Source organism: Drosophila pseudoobscura, chromosome X (genome assembly GCF_009870125.1).
Source record: "Drosophila pseudoobscura strain MV-25-SWS-2005 chromosome X, UCI_Dpse_MV25, whole genome shotgun sequence".
Taxonomy (NCBI): Eukaryota; Metazoa; Arthropoda; class Insecta; order Diptera; family Drosophilidae; genus Drosophila; species Drosophila pseudoobscura.
The window spans coordinates 38,630,354-38,658,271 of record NC_046683.1 but is presented as its reverse complement, the minus strand read 5'-3'; the positions used below and the strand labels follow the sequence as shown (position 1 = coordinate 38,658,271).

At 41.9% G+C, this 27,918-nt stretch overlaps 1 protein-coding gene across 2 annotated transcripts in view; it reads right to left on the bottom strand.

The window, feature by feature from the left end:
- Positions 1–27,918, bottom strand: part of Pde9 (phosphodiesterase 9) — a 142,037-nt gene that overhangs the window by 18,528 nt on the left and 95,591 nt on the right. The window contains exons 4-7 of one of the 2 annotated variants that reach the window (XM_033381934.1): positions 7,533–7,858; positions 878–1,029; positions 674–781; positions 301–621 (exon numbers count right to left, since the gene is read on the bottom strand). In XM_033381934.1, coding sequence (XP_033237825.1) covers positions 429–621; positions 674–781; positions 878–1,029; positions 7,533–7,858 — 779 coding nt within the window. In that variant the 3' untranslated portion in view covers positions 301–428. Of the gene's footprint in view, positions 1–300; positions 622–673; positions 782–877; positions 1,030–7,532; positions 7,859–27,918 lie in introns of those variants that run through there. The other variant, XM_001354408.4, reaches the window with a different exon arrangement.

Here is a 27,918-nt window from a genome sequence, read left to right as displayed (position 1 = left end):
CTATTGTTCGACTGTATTGCATTCTCGATGGCATTTAATGGTCCTCGCCGAACGGCGAACCCGCACCCTACCCAACCTCTACCTCATTGAAGGGCCAAAATGAAGTTATAGGCAAGCTAAGCGCCCGGATTATGTCCTGTCCGGGCCAATTACAACATAATCTTCATTTGCAGACACTGCATCGTGCAGCGAGGAGAATGACCTCCTCCCCCCTAAAGCGCAACAGCACCACAACAAGGACATCCGCTACTTATTTTTTTTTTAATTACCAAATCGATACATTTCATAGTCGTGCCTTACCATGGATTGCAGACAGTGGCAAAGACAGTGGGAGTGGTTGGGTCAAGTAGGGTGGCCTGGGGCATGGGGTGGTGGGGCGTGGCGCAGGGATGCATAGGTGTTGCACAGTGCAGCTGTGCAGGTAACTGTTAATTACCGCGGCAATGGGGCAAGCGTTTAATGCAATGCCATTTGGTACGTGCCGTGCATAAAGTGGCCGCAGCCAAGTTGGCAATTAATTGCTCCCCAACTCGGACACCAGACACTGGCGGCCGACATCCACACCCGAAGTCCGACACCGTCGCGGGCTGCGGACACAGCAACCCCCTTGGATGAGTAGCCCTAAATCCAGAGAACATATAGCTTAAATCTTAAATCAACGGGGGAAACTCACTTGAAGGTGTCGCGGCTAAAGTTCTTGAATATGTTGCACTCGGGATGCTCCAGCAAACGGAATGCTATCGAACAGTGATGGTTCTCAAGCGGTGAGATGTCGTTATATCTGGATGGGATTGATATTGATGGCAGCATACATTAGTTAAGGCTAAGGTTAGTTAGGATCCCACATGACCTATGCAACAGATTGCCATTCACTCACCTGAGTGCCAGCTCGGTGCGGGCATTGATCTGGTATATGTTGTTGTAGCCTGGATGATCGAGGTCGTGGCAGATGCAGGACACCAGCAGGATTAGACACTCGAGGTCGCCAAGGCGGCTCAACAGGTTCGCTTGGCGAGTAATTGCGTACATCTGCAATCGAGTAGATGTTTATTATTATTTGCAAACAAATAGAGCTAAAATATATTAACATTTCTATCTTCATGTCTATCCATCAAGTAGCCACTATGTGTCCACCCATGATATCTGTATTGTCCACATGGTGTACCCCTTATTTATCTCTCCATTTATCGTTAAGCTAGCAATTAACGCTGGCAGATTACCATTTAAACCTTGCCATCAGGCAGGTGCAACTTTAAGCTGCTCCTTCCCCGTCTCTCTGCCCCGGCCCTCTGCCGCTATCCGTTTCCGTGTCCGTGTCCGTGTCCGTGTCCCTGGCCCTGGAGCACTCTCCTATATCGTATTCTATCGTCTGGTGTTGTTGCGCGTCACCTTGCTTTTGTCATCATCCCCGTGTGCCCTTCGTCCACGCAGCGAACTTAATTTGTCTGGTGCGAAACCTTTGCAATTACCAGTGGAAGGACCCATCCGCCATCCAGCATCTGCCCCATGCACCAGCACCAGACCCAGCACCAGCACCAGCACCAGCCAGTGGGCAAGGGACAGGCAGGCAGGCCATGCAGGCAGGCGGCAGTGTGGTGAGCTGTGTGGAATACCCAGTGGCAGCAAAATCGTTTGCTGCAAATGAAGATGACTTTGCTGCGAGACCCTCAAGGAATTTCAACAGCGTTCAATTGAAGCTTTTTCGAAATACAAAAGCAGCGTAAAGTTTGCTTTGCGCTTTGCTGCGCCCCAAACTTGCACTGCATCAAAGGGTGTGGGGCAAGCGAAAAGCAAGAAGAGGCGGTGGGTGGGTTACTTGGGGGTTTGGTCGTAAAAGTTGTTGCACAACTTTTGCCTCCGCTGCGTTTACTTTGGCATTAAGTGCGAAGTGGACTATGGCGGAGGATGGGGTGGGCATGTGGGTGGCTATGGTTGGCTATGGGTTATGGAGTGGTACGGGACGGGAGGCGGTTGTTCTATAGGGGTGCTAGAAATTTATGCAAATGCAAATGCTGTTTGCGCTTCGAATTTCGTAAGTTTATCTAAATTCATTGTCAACAAACAGACAAACAGACAAGGAGCCCATCGAGCCAACGACTCCGTCAGCCACACACTGCTACACTACGCACCACCCACGCAACGACCATTGAACAGCAACCCACTCAACAACCTCCCGAATTCCCCCCGGTGAACGATGCATTTTCTGCTCGTTGGGAAAGTTTGCAGCGGACAAAAATACTCCAAGGAAATCAACGGCAGCGTTGGATGAAAAGTGCAGCCAATGGAAATTAGTCAAAGTGTTTGGTCACGCCCCCAGTTCCAGGGGTAGTGACTGTGGGGGGTAGGAGGTGGGGCCTCCAGAGGGGGTCTGTTCAATAATTTAAATTTACGGTTGTCTGCGTGTTGTTGGCCTTAATGCTTCATTTTTGTTCGACTGTTTTTGCAAAAAACAAAAAAGAAGCCGCTAACAGCTTGACTGTCATGTCCTGTACGAGCTCTTGCTTTTCTGACTTCTCACACACACAATACAGAATATGTATACACACCCACAAATAGATACATAGACATGACCCACTGCCTATGCTAAGGGAAGCACATTCAATAGTAATATACACGGACGGCGTATATTTTCACCAACTCTGTTGATGGTGGAAAAGAACGACGGAAAAGGTAAAGTGGTAATTGAAACGATACAAAATTGAGAGAACCAGGTGGATATCAAAATACAAGTGTCTTACAATCGATTTATGAAACTATATTGCAAAACAAATCTGCTTAATAGTTGACTTTCATTTTTTCACCAACACTGATAAAATGGATACCATATCAAGCATTTCAGACATAAATAATTTAATATTATAATATAATATATTAAATTTGCAGCCAAGCTTCGGTTTTCACTTTCACAAAAGTTTACCGATTTACTTTTGAGTTCAAATAATTTGGTGTTCCCGCTTTCACATTTCTCTTCGATTTCTTCGTTTTTAAAACGAAAAAGAAACGTTTTGGCTGAAAACGTAATCCGCGAAAGCAACTTAAGGCCGGAGCCTGCCTGATATTGTTACATTCAATTTATTGTATTTCTTAATATTATATGGATGTGGATGTGTAACAGCCAGAACGAAGCGCTTCCGATCCCATAAAGTAGAATAGTATCAATAGCCTTGTTGATTAAGCCATGTCTCGCTGGTTGTCTGTCCAGCCCGTCAGCCCGTCCGTCTTGCTTGATCCTTAGTTGTCAGAGACCATAAAAGCTAGAGCAATCAGCAGTGCAGTGAATCAATTTCTCTTGAACATTTTGCCACGCCCCTTACCGCTCCAGCAAAAGCCGAAAATCTGTGTCAAAAACTCAGACTCAGACTCTCTATGAATTGACTATGGCGTCACGCTCCGATCATGACGCGGCGCGAGCCGAACTCGACAGCAACCCATCACATGTGTAATGAATCCCCAATGAATTAATGGAAATACTGTAAAAAACATATTAAATATCACTTTAATAAAAAATTGTTAAAATAATTATTTATGCTGTTTTTTTCTTTAAAAATATGTTCAGCTTTTTTTTCAAGCTAAAAACAGAATTTTTCCTGTTGAAAAGTTGGCAGCACTGTAACGGCCCTGGCGGAGGGGAACGAGATTTAACGGCTGTGTTTTGAGTGAGAAGTCAGATGGAGAGAGAGAGAGAGCAAGACAGATGCAGCGGAATACAAAACATCAGCAAAAAAATTAAATCAGATAACATATTTTTATAATAACAGGTCCAATAGGTCATTATGTACGATGAGGATAAACGGAGGGTAGCAATTAAAATTAGAATAAATCTAGCGGTCCTGATTCCTCTCTTTCTTTCTATGTTGCTCCCATCTCTCATGAAAAGTTCTAGCAAAGCTAAGTGAAATGAATTCCCTACCCCGCAAAAACTAAGAAATCAATTGGTCTCTTTTACGAAAAGAGAGAGAAAAATGCGATGCATCGGCTGATACACCAATTCCCACGCTTACGTATAATTACTTATAAAATACATTGTATAAGTTACATAAATATGAAGCTCACATATGTACATATATACAGACTGAGGACCGGGTAAAATAGTAGAGCCGCGACTTTTGCAGTGCCTCACAACGTTTCCCCTCGTTTTATTTTGCTGCGTCATAGTAAGAAATTACTTGCCGATTAAGTCAATCGGAGCTATTCGGGAAGCAGCCATATGTACACATGAATTACCATAAGTTATATGTAGTATGTAAGTGGACCAATTAGAACTGAAGGCTTGGATAACAATTTCCCAATGTAATGTGTGTCCTCAATAGAAAATTACTTCTTATAGCTGTCAGAACTTTAATATTAAAATTTGTATGGTAACTAATGCTTTCGATCTATCTTATCTCTATCTTTCCATAGTAACCAAACCATAGTGTTTGGTTTGGAGGTAACAGGGAATCATTCTGAGGAGTACTGCAACTTACACATACTATATATTGGGGTTTTCCATAGTTTTAATCGAACCTCTTCAGTGTATGGGATGCACAGGTACTTTCAATAGTGTTTCCCTGTTTGCCTCGATTTCATCTCAAACCTAGGCTCTCAAGCCCGTCTTGGTTCTTTAGGGCTGCACACTCTTAAAAGATTTTTGCCTTGATTTTTGTGCGGTGATGCAGGGTAGCCATACAAATATTGTACAGCAATGACGTGGACACTGATGACGCTTACGCTGACAATGGCGGTGACAACAAAATGGCCGTGAAAACTATGTTGGCGGCTCCCTCTTTCTCTCATTCTCTCCATCTCTCTCTGTATTGCTGTTGGATGTTCGTGTGTGTATTTCTGTTTGTGGGCTGTGTGGAATTGCCATGTTTTGTCTAGCACATAATGCGGTTTACGGTCAACATATTTCCCAGTAGCAGCACCGGCAGAAAAAACAACGAGAATCATAATGCAATTGTCATTTGGATGCTGCTGCTGCTGTTGTTGTTGTTGTTGTTGCAATGTTCTGCCTGTGTGGGCAACCGTGCGTATACTTAATGCTCTGACTATCTGACTCTGTCGTCTCTTTCTCTTCTGCTCAACCACTCTCTCCCTCTCTCTTTTTCTCTCTGGGGCACATTGCTAATTTCAACTTTCATTTTGCCATTGTAGCAGAACACCCCACATTTGACTCTTTCAGTGGCTCGTCCGTCCTTGGCTCCCATTCACATTCCCTATCCTACCCTATGCCACTCTATCCCTGACCCGTTTGCTTTTGTTGCCAGGAAAATAATTTATTAAAGTTTCCATTTTGTGTGCGTGGTGGTTTTTTTTATACGAGTATTTCTTTGTTTTAGAGCTTCTCAGAAAGTTGAGGGAAACGTGTCCGAACAGTGAAGCCACGACTAAGTGAAATTGCAATTGCAATTGCACCTATGAAATGAACAGGGAAATTATTTTAAATCATTTCGGCCTTAGCTTTAGCTTGTGTCCAAGTTAGAGCCGAATATTAAAGTGAAGAAGGAAGAGAAAGCAAGGAAATAATATTTTATACAATACGAGAAACTAAAGGAAATACCACAGCTCATCAAGTGAGCACGGACTGGTAGACACCCTACAACACAAAATCTTTTAAAGAATAAAGATGGAAAGAGATGATTTGAAGTATTATTTTTTTCATTTAAACGTACTTTGCATGCGAAAAACCATGATAACATGATGGTTTGTATCAGTTTTTAAAGGTTAAAACAGGTTTTTGATTCGATGTCCCCGGCGAATAGAAGCAGCTTATGCCGTGTTTCATTTGCCAAAAATGTAGGTTAAACAATGTTTCGTTAGCCCTTGAGCAGCCAAGTGGGTCGCCGGTCTAAGTGCTGCCAGAGTAGGGCTGGTGCTGGTTTAGGGTTTAGGGGAAGGCTACGTCAGTCGGGATTCTTTCTTTCTATTTTATTTTGCGCAGTGTTGGGTGAGTGACCATTTTCCACAGACCGTCTCCTACCCATCGCCTAAAGTGTTGCTATTTAAAGTGAGGCGAATTTCTGGGTCCTCTTCTTTGTATCTCTCTCGTATCTTGGGTGGTATCTTGGGTGGTATCTTGGCAGCTAAAAATAGGCCTTGCTTCAACATGTGTACACATACTAGTTTGTATCTGTAGCTATTGGTGTAGCTGTAGCTGTATCTGTTTCTGTATCTGTATCTTTGTGTGCATGTAAGGATTGCCCTTTGGCGCTTTCGTTTATTTTTGCATTGCATACAACGGGGCGTGAGTATTGTACATATCTGTGTGTGGATGGTTTAGTTGTAGTACGAATGGAACGTTATGATATGGAAATACGAGTGCGAGTATATATGGCTACATGTAAATTCCCACATTATATCGATTGCAATCTCCCCTGGCCTCCTGCTCATCCGCTTGAGGAGCACACACTTCCCCACATTCACATTCATTCATTATAAGCTTCCTCCGATGTGAATAGTTGTGTATATGTATACACATGTGCTGTGCTGTGCTGTATGAATACTATTAATATAATGCGATTTGAATCACTTTTAGCCTGGCAACAAGGATGTCTCACGAGGCCACTCGGATGTGAAATCCATTAAAGCAAAAGTCAGCAACTTCTAGCCAACAAAAGCAAAAGCTGGTAATACTCGAAGAACTTCATCCGACATGGAGTATGTATTTAATTTTTAAGCAATACTGAAATATTTAGCCCGGAAAATATTCTTAACCAATTTTTTCTATGCTGTCTGTTCGCCGAAAGGACAGAGAAGAATAAAGCAGACGCGCTTACTCAAAATAACACGTATTTTCTCACTGTTACAAATGTATTTCAAATTTTCACCCAGCCCCCTTTCGCCCAGAATGTCTGCTCTGCCTGTCACTCCAGATGAGCGCCTAGAGTAACTAGAGTAACTAATTTTAATAACCTCCTATGATATCGCACTGTCACAAGTGTACTCACAAAGGACGAGAAAACCAAAGACTCTATGGAATCGTAGACAATGACCATATCTTCTGGACTGCTGAATCTGGATCTGATCGGATTATTATTATAGCAAGAAGGAACAAATCTGTTTGCAGTGGCTAGGTAAGCCCAGCCACGCCCTTACTCATTCTCTCTCTCTTTCTCTCTCTTTCACGCACTCTTCGTAGTACAAGGTGTGCGTCGTCTTGCGGAAAGGAGCCATACTGACTGAGTATCTGGTAGAAATGTGGAGTAGTGGCCGTAGCAGTTTCTCACAACGATCCGCCTCGTTTTTTTCACTCTCGTTGGTTGCACAAAGCGCGTATTGAAAACAAACGATCCGTTTTTTTTTATCCGATTTTAGTCTGCCATAGGAACCATTGGCCAAATATCGTATTTTTGAACGTTGACCTCAAGTTGGCACCTCTAAACGTTGTCGAATTGGGTTGAAACTTTATATTTTATTGTTTTATAACAAAAGGAACATTTTTTTGACCTTGAGACCTTTGATTCCGACACATTTTGTACGCCCATACTAATAAGCGCAAGCCTAGTAAAAGCATATATTTAATACCTTAATACGTATAGAAAAATACTCACCATTTGGGCAACGCAGAAGCAATGGCGAAAATTGTGGAATGGAACCTCATTATAGTGCTTGTAGACCTCGTAGAGCCACTCGCGAAGCGTCTCCGCAGGAATGCTGAACTTCTCAATGAATCCCAGCTCGATGAACATGGTCTGCATCAGGTGGATGACATCGGCGTCGCCCCACTCGTACGAATCGAAGGCGGGCAGGCGCAGGGCGGCCTTCACTTCGTCCGAGAAATTGGTATCACAAATTTCCAGGAAACGACGCTTCACCTCCTGATGCTTTGGTAGACTGCTTTTACGATGTGGCGGTCCCAATGGCCGTTTGGAGAGACCTTCACAGGGGGAGAGGCAGATAGAAATAGAGAGAGTGGGGTTATTGGGAGGAGCACAAATTGAGGCAAAAATTTGGATACCAATATTTGTTCTACAGCTGCGCTTGAGCGGAAATCTGTCGAGCGCTCGAGCCCGTCTTGTCATCGTTGCTCAGTTGTTCAAGCAATAAATTAATCGGCAAATTGAAACAGGAAATACAGCTGGAAAGTCTCTCCGACTGACTGGTGGCCATGGCAATTCGGATTATTGAAAATACTGATACAGAGAGAGAGACTGAGGAGAAACGAGGGAGGAGGAGCACCACAACCAAATCAAAATCCACTTGCACCACTGGAATATAACGGAAATACATTGGCCGACTCTAAGCCGGTAGCACATCTTCCTCTCCAACTTCCTACCTCTCTCTGGCATTTCCATTGCCATTGCCACTTCCAATCGCACAGGCACACGGACAGAGCTGCCATCCTGCTTTGTTTTTTTATGCCAGTGCCATAGGCGGGAAATTAAATTTTCAATCGGTGACACGCTTCAATGGGTAAAAATTAACCCAGACACCACACCTCGGCCCTGTACCTGAAAGTGGAGCTGGAACCTGTACGAAATGATTTACGGCTTTAACGAACGGAAGTTGCCAAACCCCAGCCCCCAGTCCATAATCCCCATCCCAAACACCTTTTGGGCGACAGGTGTGTTCCAACTGAACCTAAGTCTTTTGCATCAAATTTTAGCAGGCAAATGAATCAAAATATTTTCTGATTTTGTGTGTTTACTAGGAAGAAATAAACGCAGCCTTCAGCCTCAAGGCTAATAGAGTTGCCCAACGCAAACCCAAAACCATCGAGGGGGAACGTTGTGAGTTGCTGCGGAGACCGCAACTCTACATTTATACCCGATACTTAGTCAGTATGACTCTCCTCCGGCAGACGCCGCTAATATTAAAAGACACGACAAAGAGTGCGTGCGAGAGAGACAGAAAATCAGTCTGAGCGTGACGTCGGGCGCTGCGTAGCCACTGCAAATAGATTTGTTCCTATTGGCTATAAAAATTCAGCAACCTGATAGATATGGTAATTCTCTATGATTGTGCGTTTTCAGTTTTCTCGAATCTGCAATATTGTGGATGCAACAGATTTTCGTCTTTTGCGGGGGCGGAAAGGGGTGTGGCGAAATTTTGACACAAAACTGTCAAGGTCCGATATCACAGGAGGGTGGATACCAAATTTGGTTGCTCTGGTTGTTATAGGTTCTGAGATCCTTGAACTCATATTTTGCAATTGGCAAAACCGACCATGAATCCTGTGTGTTAGAGAGAGACAGAGCGAGAAAGAATGAAATTGTTTTTTTGATTCTGGCTATAATAATTATACGATCTGGTTTAGATTTTACACTTTAAAACATATAGTCATCCTCTACGATTCTCTTTCTGTTTTCTCGTATCTATGAAATTGTGGATGCCACAAATTTTCGCCCTTTGTGGGGGTGGAAGTGGGCGGGGCGATGTTTTGAAATATACTTGCAACAGTGACATATCACAGAAGTCCGGATATAAAATGTCGTTGCTCTAGCTCTTATAGTCTTTGAGCACTAGGCGCTGATAGGGACGTACAGACGGACGGACGGACAGACAGACAGGACTCAATCCACTGGGCTATTGATGCTGATCAAGAATATATATACTTTATATATATACTTTATGGGGTCGGAAACGATTCCTTCTGGAGGTTACACACATCCACTTTTACCACAAATCTAATATACCCCAATACTCACTTTGAGTATCGGGTATAAAAAGTGATAACTAGTACCATCACCTGCTTATTCTCCAAAATAATTGGAATTCCCACCGAAAAAATGCATTTTGGTACTGCCAACTTAATTTTTGGGCGTTGCCACTTAGCCTGTAGATTCTATGGCATCACTGGCATTCGCTGGAACTAGAGCCATATATATAGAAAACTGTTTATAAAATTATAAGCGTGATGTGGAGTATCGTCATCTCAAGACGACTTCAATTATCTATCTGCAATGCTATTGAGATTCATCAATCATCAATTAAAGACCATTAAAAAGGTTCTTTGGAAACACTGCAATTAATTGCATTTCTATAGGACCACATCCACCTGCACATCTGCACATCCCATTTGAAAAATGGGCATAAACCACTTCAGAACTGATTGGTGAGCAGTGTCAATTTTTGGATAATTTGGCATGAGGCTCTGGATCTTTGCAAAATAGTAGAAGAGGAAATTTCTTTCAAAGGACTTGCCACGACAGTAACAATTCTCCATTTTCCCTTGTTTCGGAGGCTGTATATCCAATTTGTGGGTCCATCCTGGCCATTCAGTCTGGGGGGACAACTTCGTGCCTGGGACTACCTTCGTCCTGATTGGTGGTGGCCGGCTACTATCTCATCAAATACAGGGAAATGTTGCAAAGATTTAATTGTAATGAGAGTCTCACTTGCCTGGGAGATCCTGTTGCGGAGCTCCCGGGCCCTCTATATTCACAGGTCTCACCCACATCACAATTTGCCACAAACGGCAAACGGTACCACTCTTCGAAATTTGATTAAAACGCTTCCCTTTGAAGTTCACCTACCCGACGACCCATACACACACACACACACACACAGACATACAGACACAGAGTAGTGGTTGTCGTAGTGAGCCCATGCCACCTACACACACCCATGCTCTTTGCACCCACCCACATATGCCGTTGTCGGCAGCTGCACGCCAAACACTTTGCGGGCCGTGGTTATAATTAATTTACTGCCACTTACAATTTTTAATTAAGCCACTGTCGCGTTTCAGATATGTTATATATGTACATATACATACATACATATCTATACATGTATACTATAGTTATTCTCTATTTGAACGCGCAAGGAGAGAGAGAGGAATATTATAGGATAAAGACAATATGGTGGGTGGATGGGTGCTGGTGGGGTGTTAAAATGAAAGGTGGATTCATTATTTACCAACAGATTGATTTACAATGAGGCTGAGACTAGGCGATTCTGCCTGATGAATGGAAAAGCACCTGCAATGGGGAATAGAAGGAATAAGCGAATCGAATGGCAGCTGGCCGAAGGTAGCAAGGATAGGCAGGGAGAGAGACAGTGAAAGTGATTGGCGATTTGTATGGCAAACCAATCAGTTAATTGTAATTATGGCTTATGGCCATACAGTACGTTAAAATGCTACGACATCAGCAGATGCTATCATCCGAGGAGTTTATTTATTGACTTAATATGTCCATTCTCAATGCGATACTTGAGTCAATTCAATTAAATTTCGGGCTTTTGCCAAATCTAAACTCTTCTATAACTGACTTGTGGGAAGATTATTTTACAACAATTATTTAAAGAATGTCGATTCTCATAAGGTTTTTATCGTAAATTTCGATACTTTTAAAGGATAAGCGACCAGTCCTTTAATTTTTCTGCTTCCATCAGAATTTTATTCAGTTTTATGCTTGCACTCAATGTTGAATTGAATTACAATTTTTCGATATCCGGTGAGCTTCCGCCCCATCTCCCCACAGATGACAGGTTGATCGATGAGTTCTGCCAAAGACTTATCCCCCAACTTCGTCGTTCCACCGCCACCGCCCCCGTCCCTACCACTTTTTTCAGGAAGAGCGACAGTCTTTCAGTGCAACTCTGATGCATCGGGTGGCGAATACATTTGAAAATGTCATTCGATTTTCTTTATGTAGCATTTCTTCCGTTCGTTTTTCTCAAACGCGACGACAGTCGTCGCAGATGCAAAAAATTGTCTGTCAATTATGTTGCGGTTGCAATTCCTTTGCTTTCGGAAAGGCAGGAGGGAGGCAGCAAATCGATGATTGATTGGAATATTGCATATGAAAAACGACAAAAACTGATGCTTGCGACAGTTGCGGCAACTTCAGGAGCCCAGGACCGCAGGACCACCTTTCGGTGGCAAACCACAGCTCAAGGATACCACAATTGTTCAGTTGATTAGCAATCAAAGTAATCGTGTGGCCTGCCAAGTGCCATGTGTGGGAAATAGGGGGAGGGGTAAGGGCGGATATGCAGTTTCGGTTGGCAATTTGCTGGCAACATGTCGCTATACATGGGCTTTTCCGGCCCATGATAAATTAACTCAATATTTTGTGTTGTATTGCGAGATAAGTCGAGCGATTCTAGCAATAAAATTTGCTGCTAAATGTTGCCATTACAATCGAAATACAAAGAGGGGTGGGTAGTGCACCTGCACCCCTTCTCACATTGCGCATACGCATTGTGGCACCCAGCCCATCACCATCGCCATTACACTCCATTCTACTGAGCTTGAGTCCACCCCTGCATGGCCATTTATCAGCCTGGACAAATTTGCTCCTCTGCTGCTTGGACCACACTACCATCTGCCATATTCTATGTGCCCCAAAGGATATGTTGCATGCAGTTTGTTCAAGTGACGCACATTCTCATAGCCAATAATTCAATTGCTTTTACTTTGCTACTGCCGTTGCTTCAGGCTTCAGCAAAGTTTATACTTTTCCTCCTCTTTTGTTTTGTTGGGCACAAAAGTTGTCCATGCCATTTCTTTGGGTTGTCTTGTCTCACATTTGTTTGTGAGAATTGCTGAGGGAAATTAAATGGAATTTGATGGCATTAACATTAACCACGAGCTGCCAGAGTGTAGGGTGCGGGATCAGGCAGTCTTCCTCCCGTATTTGAAATATACTTTTGTCTCACAACCGAGTCAGCTGACAGATGAGGCCGCAAGGTTTGTAGGACGTATTCGAAAGTGTCCAAAATTATACAGTTTTCCGTCTTGAATGCCAAATCGAAACGAAAATGAATCTACGAAAATACGCAAATAGGGTAAGGGAGGAAATTCGTTTGGATTATCGGTTAAATTTATAAATGTTTAATTTGATAATGCGGAAGCAAAGCATCAGAGAGGGAACTCTCGCTCTCTTACGACTAAATCATGCATGAAGAAATTGTCGAATTGGGATTGAACAAATAATCCAAACTCATTTTTTAATGATAATGATTTTGTAATGAGATATTAAGAATTATGGAATGAACGGAATGAATATTAAGTTGAGCATTTCAAACTGGTACTGATAACTAAGTATGAATATAATTTTCGATCAATTTGGTGGGCTTGCACCACATTTAGATGCGCCCCGAATAGATCGAATATAATTCTTAGTCTTTACGTCATGGATACACCCCTAGTTTCCTCTCAACAAGAGGGCTAGTAGTACTTCCCCTGAGATTCGTATCATCGAATAGTATGGGAAGGTAGTTTACTTTCTGTTGAATCCCAAATGTTTGCCATACATTCAACTTAGAATTGGAGGGACTGGGGCTGGGACAATGGAAGTCCACGGGCTCTCCTATAAATCAATGCTCAGTCTGAGGCATGGGGACTGCTGGGACAGCCCTCTGACTTGAGGACAATGTCATAAATTATGCAACTGTATGGGGCATAATTTTACGCCTAACAATATGCAATAAAATATGAGTATGAGTCCTAACAACTACACTCCCTATTGTGCCCAAAGAAAGGAAAAGAATTTCACCCAACAAAAAAAACAGAGAAAGGCCAAAAAAAAGAAAACGGGGAAAACAACTCGCTGATGTTGATTATGGTCGCATTATGTGTACAAGCTGTCGTATCAAGTGTTTTTTTTGCGGGTTCTGTCATGGTTGCTGCTTTCCTTTCCTGGGGTCACATTGTCCTTTGGCCCCTTTCGTGCTGCTGCTTAGCCTAATGACCCCCGTTGCGTTGTCTAATTAATTAATGGATTGTAATTAATTATTTAACACCATGTTCTCTTTGCTATATCTCTCTCGCTGGCGCTGTCGCTGGAGGAGATGGAGAATGAGGGCCGAGGAGTGAGTGTATGTCTGTACGTGTTTTTCAAGACTCATTTTCATAGGGGCCCTCGTCCCCTCCTCTCCGCAGATAAGGACCGGGAGGAACTCCACAATTCAATATGCATGTTAAACAAATAACAAATGACAAATTTGGGCCACAATGCGACACGTCGACAATCCGACCAGAAGGTAAACACAAGATTAGGACGTTGCAGATTAATGATGAGTGCTGCACGGTCCACCCACCTATGTCTTTCTGCTCACGGGAAACGGTGAACAGGAAATAATTAACAAAAAGAATTAGGCACAGTGAAAGAATGAGGTGCTGCCCTGCTTTTTCATGGATAATAATGCTTGGTGCTGGGCTCCACTACAAAGTATTCACAAAATCACTGCTATTCTCATGCCTCTTGAATGCTTTCGATCATTTCGAACTCTTCCTTCAGTCAGATTCGGATCACCCCGAGTAACTAAAAACCGAGTGCTTGAACAGTGGACTAAAATCAGAAAGTTTCGTGCACTTACGTATCTCTGAAGTCCCTCAAAACATACTGCGGAGTTCATACTGCCATTCAACGAATCTGGATCGGATCTGATTATTATTATAGCCAGAAAGAACAAATCAATTTGCAGTGGCTACACAACGTTTTCCAGGCGCTTATTCATTCATTGTCTCTCACACACTCTTCCTGGTGCAGTGTGTGCCCTTTGACGGAGAGTAGACTGACTGACTGTCGGGTATAAACATAGAGTCGCGGGCCTGGCTGCGGTTCATAACGTTCCCGCCCGTTTTTACACTGAAAAATCTTAAACGAATGTTTGTCTTTTACCTGCGCTTAACATTCTCTTGCTTAATCTGAAATCCATTTTCTTTTTTGTATTAAACAATAAAACCGTTTCACAAATGAAGTTTTCCAAAGCAAACGAGAGGAAACGTTGTGAGTCGCTGCTACGGCCGCGACTCTACTTTTATACCCTATACTCCGTCAGTATGGTTATCCTCCGCCAGAGTGCATACACATTGCATGTGGGCTCGATATCGATCGGGATAGTCGCACACATTGCATGTGATCAAAATGTCAAAATAAGACCGAGCTTGGAATAATTTTCAATTATACAGTAGCTCTTGATAATAGAACTCTATTACACTACTCAACACGACATTGACGCTTTTAAAAATTTTACTGTAAAATGCGGCATTAGAAGATTTGGTCGTTAACCGTTGATCCATAAATTTGAACAAAAGATACATTAAACGACACCCGTCCGTCTGTCTGTCCGTCTCTATGAACACCTAGTGCTCAGACTCTAGAAAGCTAGGTACACACGATGCAAACAATTTGAAGCAAGTTGAAAATAATTTGCAGCAAAAGTTTGCACAAATGTTCACACCAATGCAAATTTTGCATGAAAATTTCTTGCTTCTTGTCGGCACAAAAATCGAGATTTGCTGCTATTGCTATATTAGCAACTTTAATAAAACGTAAAAAAGTGAGAAGATTAGAGTCTGCAAAAAAAAGAAAGTGTTGGGTGAAAGAGTGGATTTCCAAGGAGATGAAAAAGGAGTGCATCAGAACCTTTTAAAAGAGCTACAAAATGGGGATGAAACAAACTATTACAATTTTTTTCGCATGTCAGTCAGTGATTTCAGTTTTTTATTAGAAAAGTAAAAAACTACATAACTAAACAAGACACTGCTGGTATAGTTGTCCGATGTACCCTGGCCACTCTTTTTTTGCTTCACTCTGCCCACTTCTTGCAAAAATTGAGTGCGCAAATGATGAATTTTTGTTTTTTTTTTATCATCACTTTTGTCTAATTTTTCAGCAATTTCGCGATAAGCATTTTGCTTTTTATTCTTATTTTTATAGTCTGCTGACGAGACATCCCATAAAACAGAATAATTCTCGTACAAATCAATTATTTTTATCGTTTTCTCGCGATCCCTCATGTTGATTTGCTTGCTGCAATATTGCGACTGAAAGCAAACAGCACATGCAAACAAGCAAGCAACTGACGCAACCAAGTTAACCGTAAAATTTTGTATACAGACTAAAAGCAAAAATAATTGCCGCAAACAGTTATTGCAAATTTTTTGTTTGCAGCAAAATGTTTGCACTCATGTTTAAGCGTGCAAATTTGATTGCAGCAATTAACTTGCTGCAAATTGTTTACATCGTGTGCTTAAGAGCTAAGGAAACGAAATTTTGTTTCCAGACTTCCGTGATAAGTCACTGTTTCAAGAGCATTTAAAAACTTCACCCTACTCCCTTCCGCCTCCACAAAGGACGAAAATCGGTGCCATCAGAAATTTTGAAAAGATGCAAGAAAATTAAGAAGGCACTGAATCTGGATCATTATTAAAACTAGAACAAATCAATTTGCACTGGCTACGCAGCGCCCGACGTCACGTTCTGACTGATTTGCTGTCTCTCTCGCACGCACTCTTTGTAGTGTCGTTCAATGTGAGCACTTTCTGGCGGAGGAGAGCCATACTGACTATGTATCAGGCGTAAATGTAGAGTTGCGGTTGCAGCAGCAGTTCCCTCTCGTTTTAAATTGAATTTAAATACTTTCGCACGAGACAGACATTTCGTGGCTGGGTAAAGGGTAAAAAATATACCGTTAGCCGATATTGAGAAAATTTGATAAGATAGTTTTAGATAGTCCAATTTGTAAGAGATACTTTGAGAAAAATATGTTATCAAGAATAATCTTTTTTCATAATAGAAAATTATTTAACGAAATCATGAATATAAAGATACCAAAAAATACCGAAAAAGTTAACTTTTGCGTATTTCAATGGGTTTTCAGATTGAAGTTAATGAAGTTATATGTCAATTGGTAGGAAATAACATCGGGGCAAAAGTATATGGAAATGTGTTTTTATTGACTTTTAATAATTTTGGGATCGGTGGAAATGCCCATATGCTATATTTTTTAACCACTTTGTCAGTGCGTTCTTTGATCGGACAATGATTTAAATAACTCCTCTGGTCCCAATACGGATTTAAATGGTCCTCAATTAACCAATAAACTGCCAGCTGTCAAGCCCTCCCCATCGATGCTATTTTCTAGGCCACCCAGTCTTGGGCGCTTATTATTTACGGTTAGCAGATCCCTTTCTCTAGTCCATACTATGAAAAGCCATATCATTTCTGTCCTATGCTCTGTTCTGTGCCGTGTTGCCCCTTGCTGACCTGGCCCCATGTCACCCATTTAATCTTCCACAAATTTTTAATTGACCTCCGTTGACGTATAATTAATATCTGATGTAGGTTTTGGCTCTGCCTGGTCTCTTGGTTATTGCTGTTCCCGACAATCCTATGATCCCAACGGTCTCTCATCGCCGCTATCGTCATCGCCCTCGTGATGGTTTCTGGCTGGAAGGGGGTTGAATTTGTTGACCCTTGGCTATTTATGCAACACATTTGAGTTAGTATTTATTTGCATTTGTATTTTTAGTCCCCGGCTCTCTTTTGCCATGTCTTTTTTGTGCGGTCGTTTGCATTAATACTCGTATTTGTACTGGGGCTTACGTAGCGTGATGGGGGATTTGGTTTGCGTGCCGTGGGCTTTTGGGCAGGCATGTAAGCAGTGTGAGTCGTATTACGCATACGACACGTGGAGTGCTGCATGCGATCCTTGCTGCAGGCCCCTTTCGACTGCCGTCGAGTCACCAGAAACGATCCCTTGCTTAATTTATCTACATTTATCCGCAACAGAAATTTCGTTGGGTTAACTTGAGATTAGGCTAACTTAATCCTCTAACTGTGGTCTTAAAGTTAACCGGAGATTAGGTCAGCTGTCTCAGCTTTGAGAATGCCCGCCCACGTCTAGGGTATCCACACATTTTGGTCTTACGCCACACACATACCACACGCAGGTAAGGCTGGTGAATCAAATTGATGGACGAATGTCTGTAGTAGGGATAGCTGAATCAAATATAGTAGAGGGATAGACCGGCAGTGGCATGTGGGGAAAAAGGAGACGAATCAACAGCCAAAAACGATTGGCAATTTCATGGTTCCTCTGTCTATTCCTCTGTATCCGTGTCCGTTTCCGTCTCTCCCACTCCATTATTCTCTTCTTGTGCGTGTGCGGGAGCCCCTAATTGAAACTTGTCTTTGGCCATAATACCATTCCATGGCCCATAAGCTGTCCAACCATTTGCCGTGTTCGCATCTGTACATACAAACGAGTATACCAATCGTGCGACTGCGAGTATACGTATGCATGAGCTCTGATTTATTTTCTATATGTGTTAAGCAAAAGAGCAAACAAATTGATCAGAATTAGTGTACAATCATGAGAGTGGGGCTCAGAGTGAGCTCTGCTCATGGGGGGCCTTCTAGGTGAAGGTTAAGGCAATTCCCAAAGATTTGCATGCGGTTTTTTGATTGATTAAGCAGAGGCTTAATATGTTTTCATTTACAAAACTCAAGTTTTTATACTTAGATTCTCTCATTCTTTTCATTGTTCCATACGTCATATATGTATGTGCCATCTGCTTTTTATACCCGATAATCAAAATGAGTATTGGGGTATATTAGATTTGTGGTGAAAGTGTATGTGTGTAACGTCCAGAAGGAATCGTTTCCGACCCCATAAAGTATATATATTCTTGATCAGCATCAATAGCCCAGTCGATAGAGCCCTGTCTGTCTGTCCGTCTGTCCGTCCGTCCATCCGTCCGTCCGTGCGTCCAGATCGTATAATTATTATAGCCAGAATCAAACAAACAATTTCATTCTTTCTCGCTCTGTCTCTCTCTGGAGCTCTGCTGAATCTGGATCAATTCAGATCATTTTTATAGCCAAAAGGAACAAATCTATTTGCAGTGGCTACGCAGCGCCCGACGTCACGCTCAGACTGATTTTCTGTCTCTCTCGCACGCACTCTTTGTCGTGTCGTTTAATATTAGCGGCGTCTGCCGAAGGAGAGCCATACTGACTTAGTATCGGGTATAACTGCAGAGTTGCGGTGTCCGCAGCAACTCACAACGTTCCCCCTCGTGGTTTTTTATTTCTGTTCCATGGTTTATGTATACGACTCCGAAGACCTATCTCAAATTCTCTACTCTGGTTCTATGGGTTCCATGGTTACTTTGCTCGAGGAGAATATTTGTGCCTGACATTGGAAGCCACCTTCTACGCCTCATTCGTATTTATCATTCTGAATTTCTATTTCGTTTTGGTTCGGTTCACCTTTTTGGCCTCTTTGTCTTGGCTTTGTAAATATTCAATTGACTTGTGTAAATTGCTCTTTCGCAGGCTAATACATTATATATGTCTGTTATTATTTACTTTTCGGCTCACACTCACACAGGAAGGACGCTATGGACTGCCTGGGAGAGTGGGACTGGGACTAAGGCTGGGGTTCTGCCTTTCAGCCCCAAGAAGATTCCATCAAGTTAATGATGAAGTGCATTAAAACTGATTTAATTCTGTACGGTGGCAGGAGCTTCACACATAGAAACATACATACAAGTAGGAGTACGAGTAGTATATGCGGGAAAACACTGATTGATATGTGCACCCACTTTTCTTTTCTTTTAGTTTGTTTTATACATTTAGTGGGATTAAACGCTTTGTGCTGATTAAATGAGTTTAGAGTACATCCAGCAAGCCATTCAGACAGTCTGCCGGCCAGCTCCTGTCCTTCTGCCTCTTCTTTTTCCTCGCAAACACACATGCACATGCGCGGTTGACATTTTCCAACTGCCCTGTATATGCGTGTGCGTCCCTGTTGCAGATTAATAGCTTTATACAAATGAAGTTTTCGTAGTTCAAAATATAAACTCCTTGTGGAGTACTCATTACTCATCAGTGCTTTTTGTTTTTCCAGATGAAAACTTTGAAATCTCTGGCATCTCTTCTTAAGATTTTCCAGGAACAGGGATCCGGATACCCGAGAACCCAGCTCACTTCCACTCCGAGGACTTTTTCGGTAATCAAACTGATTGCAAATAAACGTATTACAGTCTCTGGGAGACTGGAAGACGGTAGTGCGGGGGGGAAAGGGGGATTCCCAATTTAATTGCTCTAACTGTCAATAAATGAATTATGTGCGGGGGACGCACTGATGGGACTGGCGGCTGTTGCGCCAGCCAAGTTTTGACAGCTGTCAAAATTTCCTTCCCCTTGTGTCACTTCCCGCTTATCGAAAGCAGGGAATCTCGCGGCATCAATTGTTTTATTAAATATATTTTTTCCCCGAGGCCAGACCATCCAATTGTTGTGGAACTTATGGAATTCGCAGCGTGACACAAGAAATTAGTGCCCATTTTCCCTTTACACATGAGGAGGGCTGCTAATGTAATAGGGAATGGGCATGGGGATAGTATAGTCTTGGCTATCTTCGGTTGAGGCGGTTGAGCCTGGGGAATAGGCCTCATTGCCATCATCTCGTCCTGACTCGTCTCGTCTCGCCGTCTCTCATCAAAGTCAATTTTCGTGTTGATTTTGGCTTATTTGCGCATCTAAATGGATTTTTATCGCAATGTTTCCAATGTTCTTCCGGCACCAATCAATACACACATGAATTGAGACCGCCCCAGCTTCTCGACTTTCATGTGCAGCATTATTGGTGTTTCCCCAAATCGCAGGACGGGAAGGCAGACGATTTGTAAAACATTCGTCTGCAGTTAAAGAAAAAACCAAAGCAGAAGATAGAGTATCTCAAGATAGATAGGGACAACTTTCTGCCAGGACGGAACGAAATTTGACGTGATATTCTGTCAGAATTGGCGGAGGAATTGTTAAGAGAATAATGGGACTCCATTCATTAAAGCTAGCTGCTATGAAACCAAAGATCTGCATTCTGTTGCCTTTAAAGTTTAGCCATCAAAGGACTGATGTAGCTGTAGGTGATGCATTTTAAAGGAAACTTACATATCTTATGAGCATGAATGGATCATAACCACGAATCTGATATAATACTTATTTTGATCATAAGTATTATGCAAATACGAGAAGTTTATGACATATTCGCGAGTTTTCAATGATTTCAATCGATTGGAGCATATGCTATCGATGTGTTAGATCACACTTTTCCCAACCAATGGACTTACAGATATTTGCATATGGCTGCTGCCTCTGAGAGAGGTAGGGCTCTGTATTAGTCAGAGTGCTTGTGTGCGCGCGTGTGAGTATGGTAATTGGCAACGTATTGACTTGCCTGAAGGCGATTGGGGCGTGGCCCGACCCCCAGACCCGGACTGAGACCCGGCTCTGGGAAGCTAGCAGTAAATTAAAAAAAAAATAATACATAAGCCACGCGGAGTACGCTTGGGTTTTCACGGGTTTTCATCTCTGTTGCTGGCACATAAATTGGAAAAAATACAATACAGGCAGACACAAATATATATGTATTTGTATGTATGTATGTAGAAACTGCCGCTGGGGTAAATACCTGAAAAAATTTGATTTTTCATCGTTTTTCTCGCTTTTTCCCCGGCGGTTGTTTGCTCTTTGGCTTGCCCTTGACAGCGGCTCCACTCCTCCAGCAGCTCCAGCATCTTCCCCTCTTAGAAAAAGCGACTCCTAAACTCGAGCTTGAACCTGTTTATATGGATATGATTAACATTAGAAGACGTACAAAGGGGCAAGACCACTCCATAATCAACCAACTTTACAAATAATAAAACCAAGCAAATGTCATCTCAGTACTTGGGCTTTACCGAATTGGGTGGGGGTGATTTATCCTTTTTGGGTGCACGTGCCACCTACGAAAGTCATGACTCATGTTGACTCTCCCCTTTTTTTGCGGCCACTGAAGCTGAGAAATCAAAGATTGAAGCACGCGCAGGGATTAAGACGGAAGCTAATTAAATAGATCACGTTTGAAGTGCCACAAAAACGGTCGAGAATACATTATTGAAATTGTGTAGAAAAAAAAACTGTGAAAAGCGTTAAAAATATATACAAATTCATGGTACAGTACAGGATCACAGTAAAAGCTCTTAATATAGTTGATGGACGGGGAAAATATAAGGAGTGGAATACCGATATCAGAGTACAAGAGTACAACAAGAATACTACATACAATAGGTCCCTCTATTCGAGACTGTTATCTATTTGTCATCCTTTTTTCCTGTTTGTTGTGTTGGGTCGTTCATGAACGAACGAACAAGAAATAACTATTCATGGAAGTGAACGAACTGAATAAGATCATCATATTCGATCTTTTTCGTTCATCGTTCTTTTTTGGTCATCGTTCGTTGAAAATATCTTTGCGCAGTTAAAACTTATTGAGTAAATTGAACGATGTTTACCAAAAACTACCTCACACCTTCTTTCTCATCCGAGCTGCTTTCTGAACCGTCCTGTTTTTGATTTGTGTTTTGTATTTCTAGTCCTTTGTATACTCGTATGTGCTAGAACTATTGTATATATATTTCTTGCCCTATGCCATATCTTCCTTTTATTGTTTTTTCTGCTACTTCTGTGTATTCTTTAAACTGCTTTCGTTTGGCTTCCCTCAGACGACTCTTTTCCATCTCTTCTGTATCTGGCTTGAATAATTTGCTGAGCCATTCGAGCCGAGCGGGACGCCATCCAATTTGCTGTCCGCGACAGCTGCGAGCCCCATTCATGTTGTCGGGCGAAAGTGCGGCACGACAGCCACGGCCGAGGAGCTGTATTTACCCAGAGCTTTTAATTAATATACTAAAACGATTTTATTGGCTGTGAGACGGAACGGGGCCCAGGTGAACGGGCGGAGGTGTCCTTGCTAGCGAGCAAAATTGAAATTCAAAACCATTCGCGGGAAGAGGTTGAGATTGAGGATGGGCGGACCGCACCCAAAGCTGAAGCAGCAGCAGAAGCTGGAGACGGAGTCGGGGCCGATACCAAAGCTTCCCTGAAATCGCAAACAGTTTTTGCCGTTGACATCTTCAAAGTGTCTAACGAGATCTGCGTTCGGGGTTCGAGGCTTGGGGATCCACCTGCGAATGTGAATGCCTGGGCCAAGACAAAAGATAAAAGGCAAATGGGAAAACTGGAAATCGGCAGCTGCCAGAAAAGTTTCACCGCAAAAGTGTATTGGAATATTCAAATTTGCTCTCGCTCCCCGTCTTTCCTCGCATAATCCTTTTCTGTTTTTTATTGATATCAATGTAAGAATTCTTGTCAGTAATTGTTTTCGTTTTCCATCAGGCCACATCTGTGACAACAGTAGTGGTACTCGCGTCCCGAAAAAAGTCCTGCACATATGAAAAGCCGTGTGCTTTTAATTATTAACATTTGCCTAGGCAACAACGGGGCAGCAACGGGACAGCGATGGGAGATGGAAGATGGAGAATGGGAAACACAGATGAAAATTTCAACTTTTATTGCGGCTTTTCTTTATTGCTTCTGCTCTGCTTAGCTTTCATTTTATTTGTTTTAGATTCCGTTTTTTCTGCTACTGTTTTTTGTGTGACTCCCATTTCACACTTCACCTGTGACCCGGGAAGAAGAGACGTCCGCCTGAGAAAAGAGATTCGTTTTGCTCGGTTTCCAAGCCATCGCCGCGATGGTAGTTAAAATGTATGGCATAAAAATGTGTCCCAGCAAAATGCTGTAAATCCATCCTTAGCGCCACAAAGTGCCGCATCCACGAGCAAGGACAGTGTTACAAGTTGCTAAAAATGTTTGAGGGTTGGAATTCCTGTTGATATTTTAAGTTTATCAAAAAACCGTATTGTACAACGAAAAAGAGACACAAACAGTGCTGGCAAAGCATGGTCACAATTATATTCAGAGTCACTGTTGTTGAGGTGAAGCCCACTCGGTGCAAAGCATAGAGTTTTTAACCATTAAGTAATCTGATGGCGATTTTTTTGGAAAAACGAAAAGTTGTTTAAATTACAGCTGACGTTCCTTGGTCTGTCTTTCGCTGACAGCGTTTATATTTTATAAGATAGGGGAAACGCTGGAGTTACATATACTCGTATGCTTAAGTCTATCACTTCAAAATGAATAAGTTGATTAGAGTCCGTGTGGAATTTGCTTGGAAGCGACTAATGGTAGAACTTAACCAGAGAAGTTGCCCAAAAATATGGCACATCTTTATTCCCATCTCTTATCGGGAGTATCGAGAGTGTCGTGCTCCCTGAACGTGACTACATGTAAAATATTTTAGTGCAAACACACGCATACACACACAATAAAATACATATAGATGGACTGAGGTGGGGAGGGCGTGTGGCGGCTCATGTAGTGGCATTAAATTGGTATAAAATAAACAACACATATAAATTACAGCAACAACTACAATACATCAGACATCATATAATTCACGAGAGTGCGGATGTGTGTGTGTTTATGAATAAAACAAAAACCAAAAGAACAAAATGGGGGACAACAAAAGCGAAATGATAATAAATAAAATTGTGGGCGTATGAGCCATGAGAAATATGGCAGGTGAAATGAGGCGGTGGAGGTGGAAAAAGGATCCCAATGACACAGCACTCTGTCGTTGAGAGGCAAGAATACTCGTACGCAGGAGAGGTTGAGACACGTATACATAAAATAAATACTCACTTTACGCATATTATGGCAAAAAATATTAAAAATAACTGATGTTTTGGGAGGATTTGCGGACTCGAATACACCTCCAAGTATACTCACGCCGATCGATTTCTGGCAGATGGTAATTGCAAAGATAACTCAAGGTAGGGCCCCTCATCAGGTAATACCACATTCTATCCTATCAAATTATCAAACCTCCTGATTGCTGAAAAACTATATTAACTTTCTTACGTTAATATACATAGTATTTTCTAAGACATACTGTATAATTCGTTTTTTAAAGATTAAAGGAAAATGGAATAAAAGTCAAAAGAAAGGAAAACCTAGGATTTTTGAAATCTATAATATGTAATTAAAGCAAATGTTGAATCTGAAACTACCAACTGAAATAAGAATTTTCAGTAAAAAACCTTCTCGAAAAACTGAAGCTGAATTCAAAACCGCTATTCAAACTGTTATTAAAACACACATTTCGACTTAATTCGCTGTTGTGGTGACCTGACTCTGAGACAGTGAAAAAGTTTTAATTGCACTTTAAATATGAAACGGCATACCAATCTACTGAGAATCTCACATCCACACCAGCTTAATCATTTGGATGGAAAGTGATGACCGTAGTCAGGGAAAACCAACTAGCCTTTCCGTGTGTTTGTATTTGGGTTGGCATTTAGTTGCTAAATGATAGAGCAAACACGAGTACGGAGTCGGGATCGAAGAAGGCAAATTTAAAGCGTTAGAGTTATCGTCAGGCATAACAGGCGAACGTTCCTGTTACACAAAGGAACAGACAGGAGCATTAATGCCTGGTTGTGTAGGTGCAAGATTCTTGTTCATGTCACTGAGAAATTCTATCTGAAAATTGGCATAATTGTGCATCTGCTAGGCAGTGTCCTTGTGTTTTGCAGTGGCAATTATTGCCACAACATTTCCCTTGAAATGTGTATTCTTTCTCTCTTGCCTCACCTGAAAATTATGGTCCTCATCTTCCTTGCTTAACTCTCTCGCTGGATATCTGCTTAACCTTTGCCCCATGCTTTTCCCTCTCTTTGTTTTTAGCTTTTCGTTCGAAGCAATGCCAGTTTGATATTTTTTTAGAAGTGATTCGACTTAAATTCGAACCATACTCGTATCTTTCTCCTTGTCTTTCTGACTTTATCTGCATAACTTCTCTCTGAAGTTTTATCTGCGTTCTCTTTTGGCCTTTTTCCCTGCCAAAGTGTGTCTTTCTTATTATATTTTCTCAAAGGATACTTTGTGGCAAGTTTAGAGATTCAAGCGCAGAAAGACTCTTGATTTTCCCAATGTAAGTGAGTAGGCGTATGTGTGCTCTAGTTTTTTCTGTCCTTTTTTCCTTTTTCTGGTTTCTTGTGGCTGCTTTAGTTGCTTTTTGACGCAGCCGCCGAAATTCCCACGCTTGCCCTCGTAAGTATGCAACACTTTATTGCTCATTAAAACGATAGCTTATACAAGGCACACAAACATAATCACACTTGTGAGTGTATATGATCATATGTGCTTCTGTATGCATGTGTGTTTATTTGACATGCTCGCCTTTAAGTAGGTCAAGGAGACAGAAATCGGAGCAGACCAATCCTCAGATCCCAGGACCCCAGAGCCCACTCCTGACAGTGCCTCCGCGATTCGGCTTCATCTTTTCACATATTACAGCGATACAATTTTGACATTTATTCTTTACGTTGATGGACATTAAATTTACATAGTACAAAATTATGTACAGAAACACAGAGAAACAGGGAGTTCATTCATTGGTTTTTCTTATAGTATCGTTTTGTGTGAATAATTTAGATCTAAATATGACATGGTATAATAGAAAAAGTTGTACTCTTTATTATTATCTTATTTTTAGTGAAATTTCAAATTAACCTTAAAATGTAAAATTGATATTCATATTTAAATGTAACTAAAATATAGAATTTCAGTAAAATTTCATTTGTTGAAATTTATTGAATTTTAATCTTCGTGATCCTAAAATCAGATAAACGACTTGTATAACTTACTGCCATCTAATCGACTTTCAATTGCATTTTGGAACTAAATTAGATTTGAACAAATTCTTAGAACAAATTGATAAATGATTGATGGCATTTAAAAAGTCAGGATTTTCTAGTCGTAGTGGGGAGTGGAGTGAGTACGAGGAGAGGGTTCGGTGGTTGCTTCGATTATGATATTTGCTGTCATCATCTGCTTGATTGCCCCCACACCTCGCTGCGGCATTAGCAAGCTTGTTACTTCCAATAATCTCATCCGACTTGTCTGTCAATCTGTCAGCGTTGCCATTTCACACTCCCGCACAGCGGAGAGACAGACCAAAGTGATGGTGAACAAGGAGAGACAGACGTATAGAACGACAGAGAGGAAAATGGCTATAGAAAAATAAGAGGTTAGAAGAGCAGCAAGCTAATGCGCTTAGCAGACAAGTCAGGAGCTGTTCTCTAGGAGTGGAGGGAACATCATGTCTGTGTTCTAGGAAAGTCAATGAATCGTGTAAGTTGTTGAATGATACCTTCTTCTGCTTCCCCCTCCCAACTAACAGCACACACAAATAATGCAACAACTTTGCAGTGGCTGTCGAAAAAACAAACTTTGCTTTTTATTCGCCTTGTTCGCTGCTGTTTCTGGTCGTCTGGTTTCGCTTCCTGTTCCGGTTGCTGCTTTCCATTCGAGTTTAGACAAGTTGTTCGCTTGTCTGCTGCCTAAAGAGCGAGCGATGCGCAGTGCGTCTCCCTCACTGTTTCGCCTCGTTCTCACCATTCCCTGTGGCACTCTTGTCAGCCAACATAGCCGTGTTGCAAGTGTAGCCAGAACTTGCTTTTCAGCCAGGAAACGCTTCTACGCTTCTGTGCCAGAGATGAACAGACAATATCGTTTGCAGCGTCTTGCCGATATAATAAATTTTTAAAAGTACATATACATATGTCACAAGAAATATATGTTTTAATATCATTAATTGGACAAAAAGATAAATATGAAATACATACTATCAGCTACACATCAGAATATCGTATTAAATATCATAATAGAGAATAGAATAGGGCGGTTACCACACACAAGTATGTTGGAATGCAAATAATAAATATATGTGTATCGTATTAAATATTTTTTAGTTATGCTCAACTGTAAGTGAATAGGATGCCACCTCTTAGTTTAGCTGATTAAAAGTCTACTCAAAGGGGCTGGCTTCTTAATGGGGTCGTTTGCATGAGAAAAAGTGGGGCATACTGCAGGCGTATGAGGTATACTTCATAGTACATCAAATCTGCTATACTCTCACCATCCCATTGGATTCATCTCAAAAGTGTAGCCTCCTTTTGAGGTCGTTTGCATAGCCAGAAGAGTGGCTCGCAGGTGGCAGGAGAATGAGCGAAAAGTAGATATCATATAATTTTAGTTATATCGGTGCTGCTTATTTCCATCTTCATCTTGACAACGTTTTAATAAAATTCCCTCCTTGTCGAGTATTTTTGAAGGGTAGTGGGTTGCGGGTTGGCTGCGCTACGAGTATCTGTCAGATACAAGACACTCATCGGGATTCATGATGCTGATGCTCCCGCTCCTGCGGCTGCTGGTGCTCTTGCTTCATTTTGGCCACATGCTGTGTGCACACTTTGACACGAAGTGCACTAACTGCAACCACCATAGCCGACCTCTCCTGCTGCGC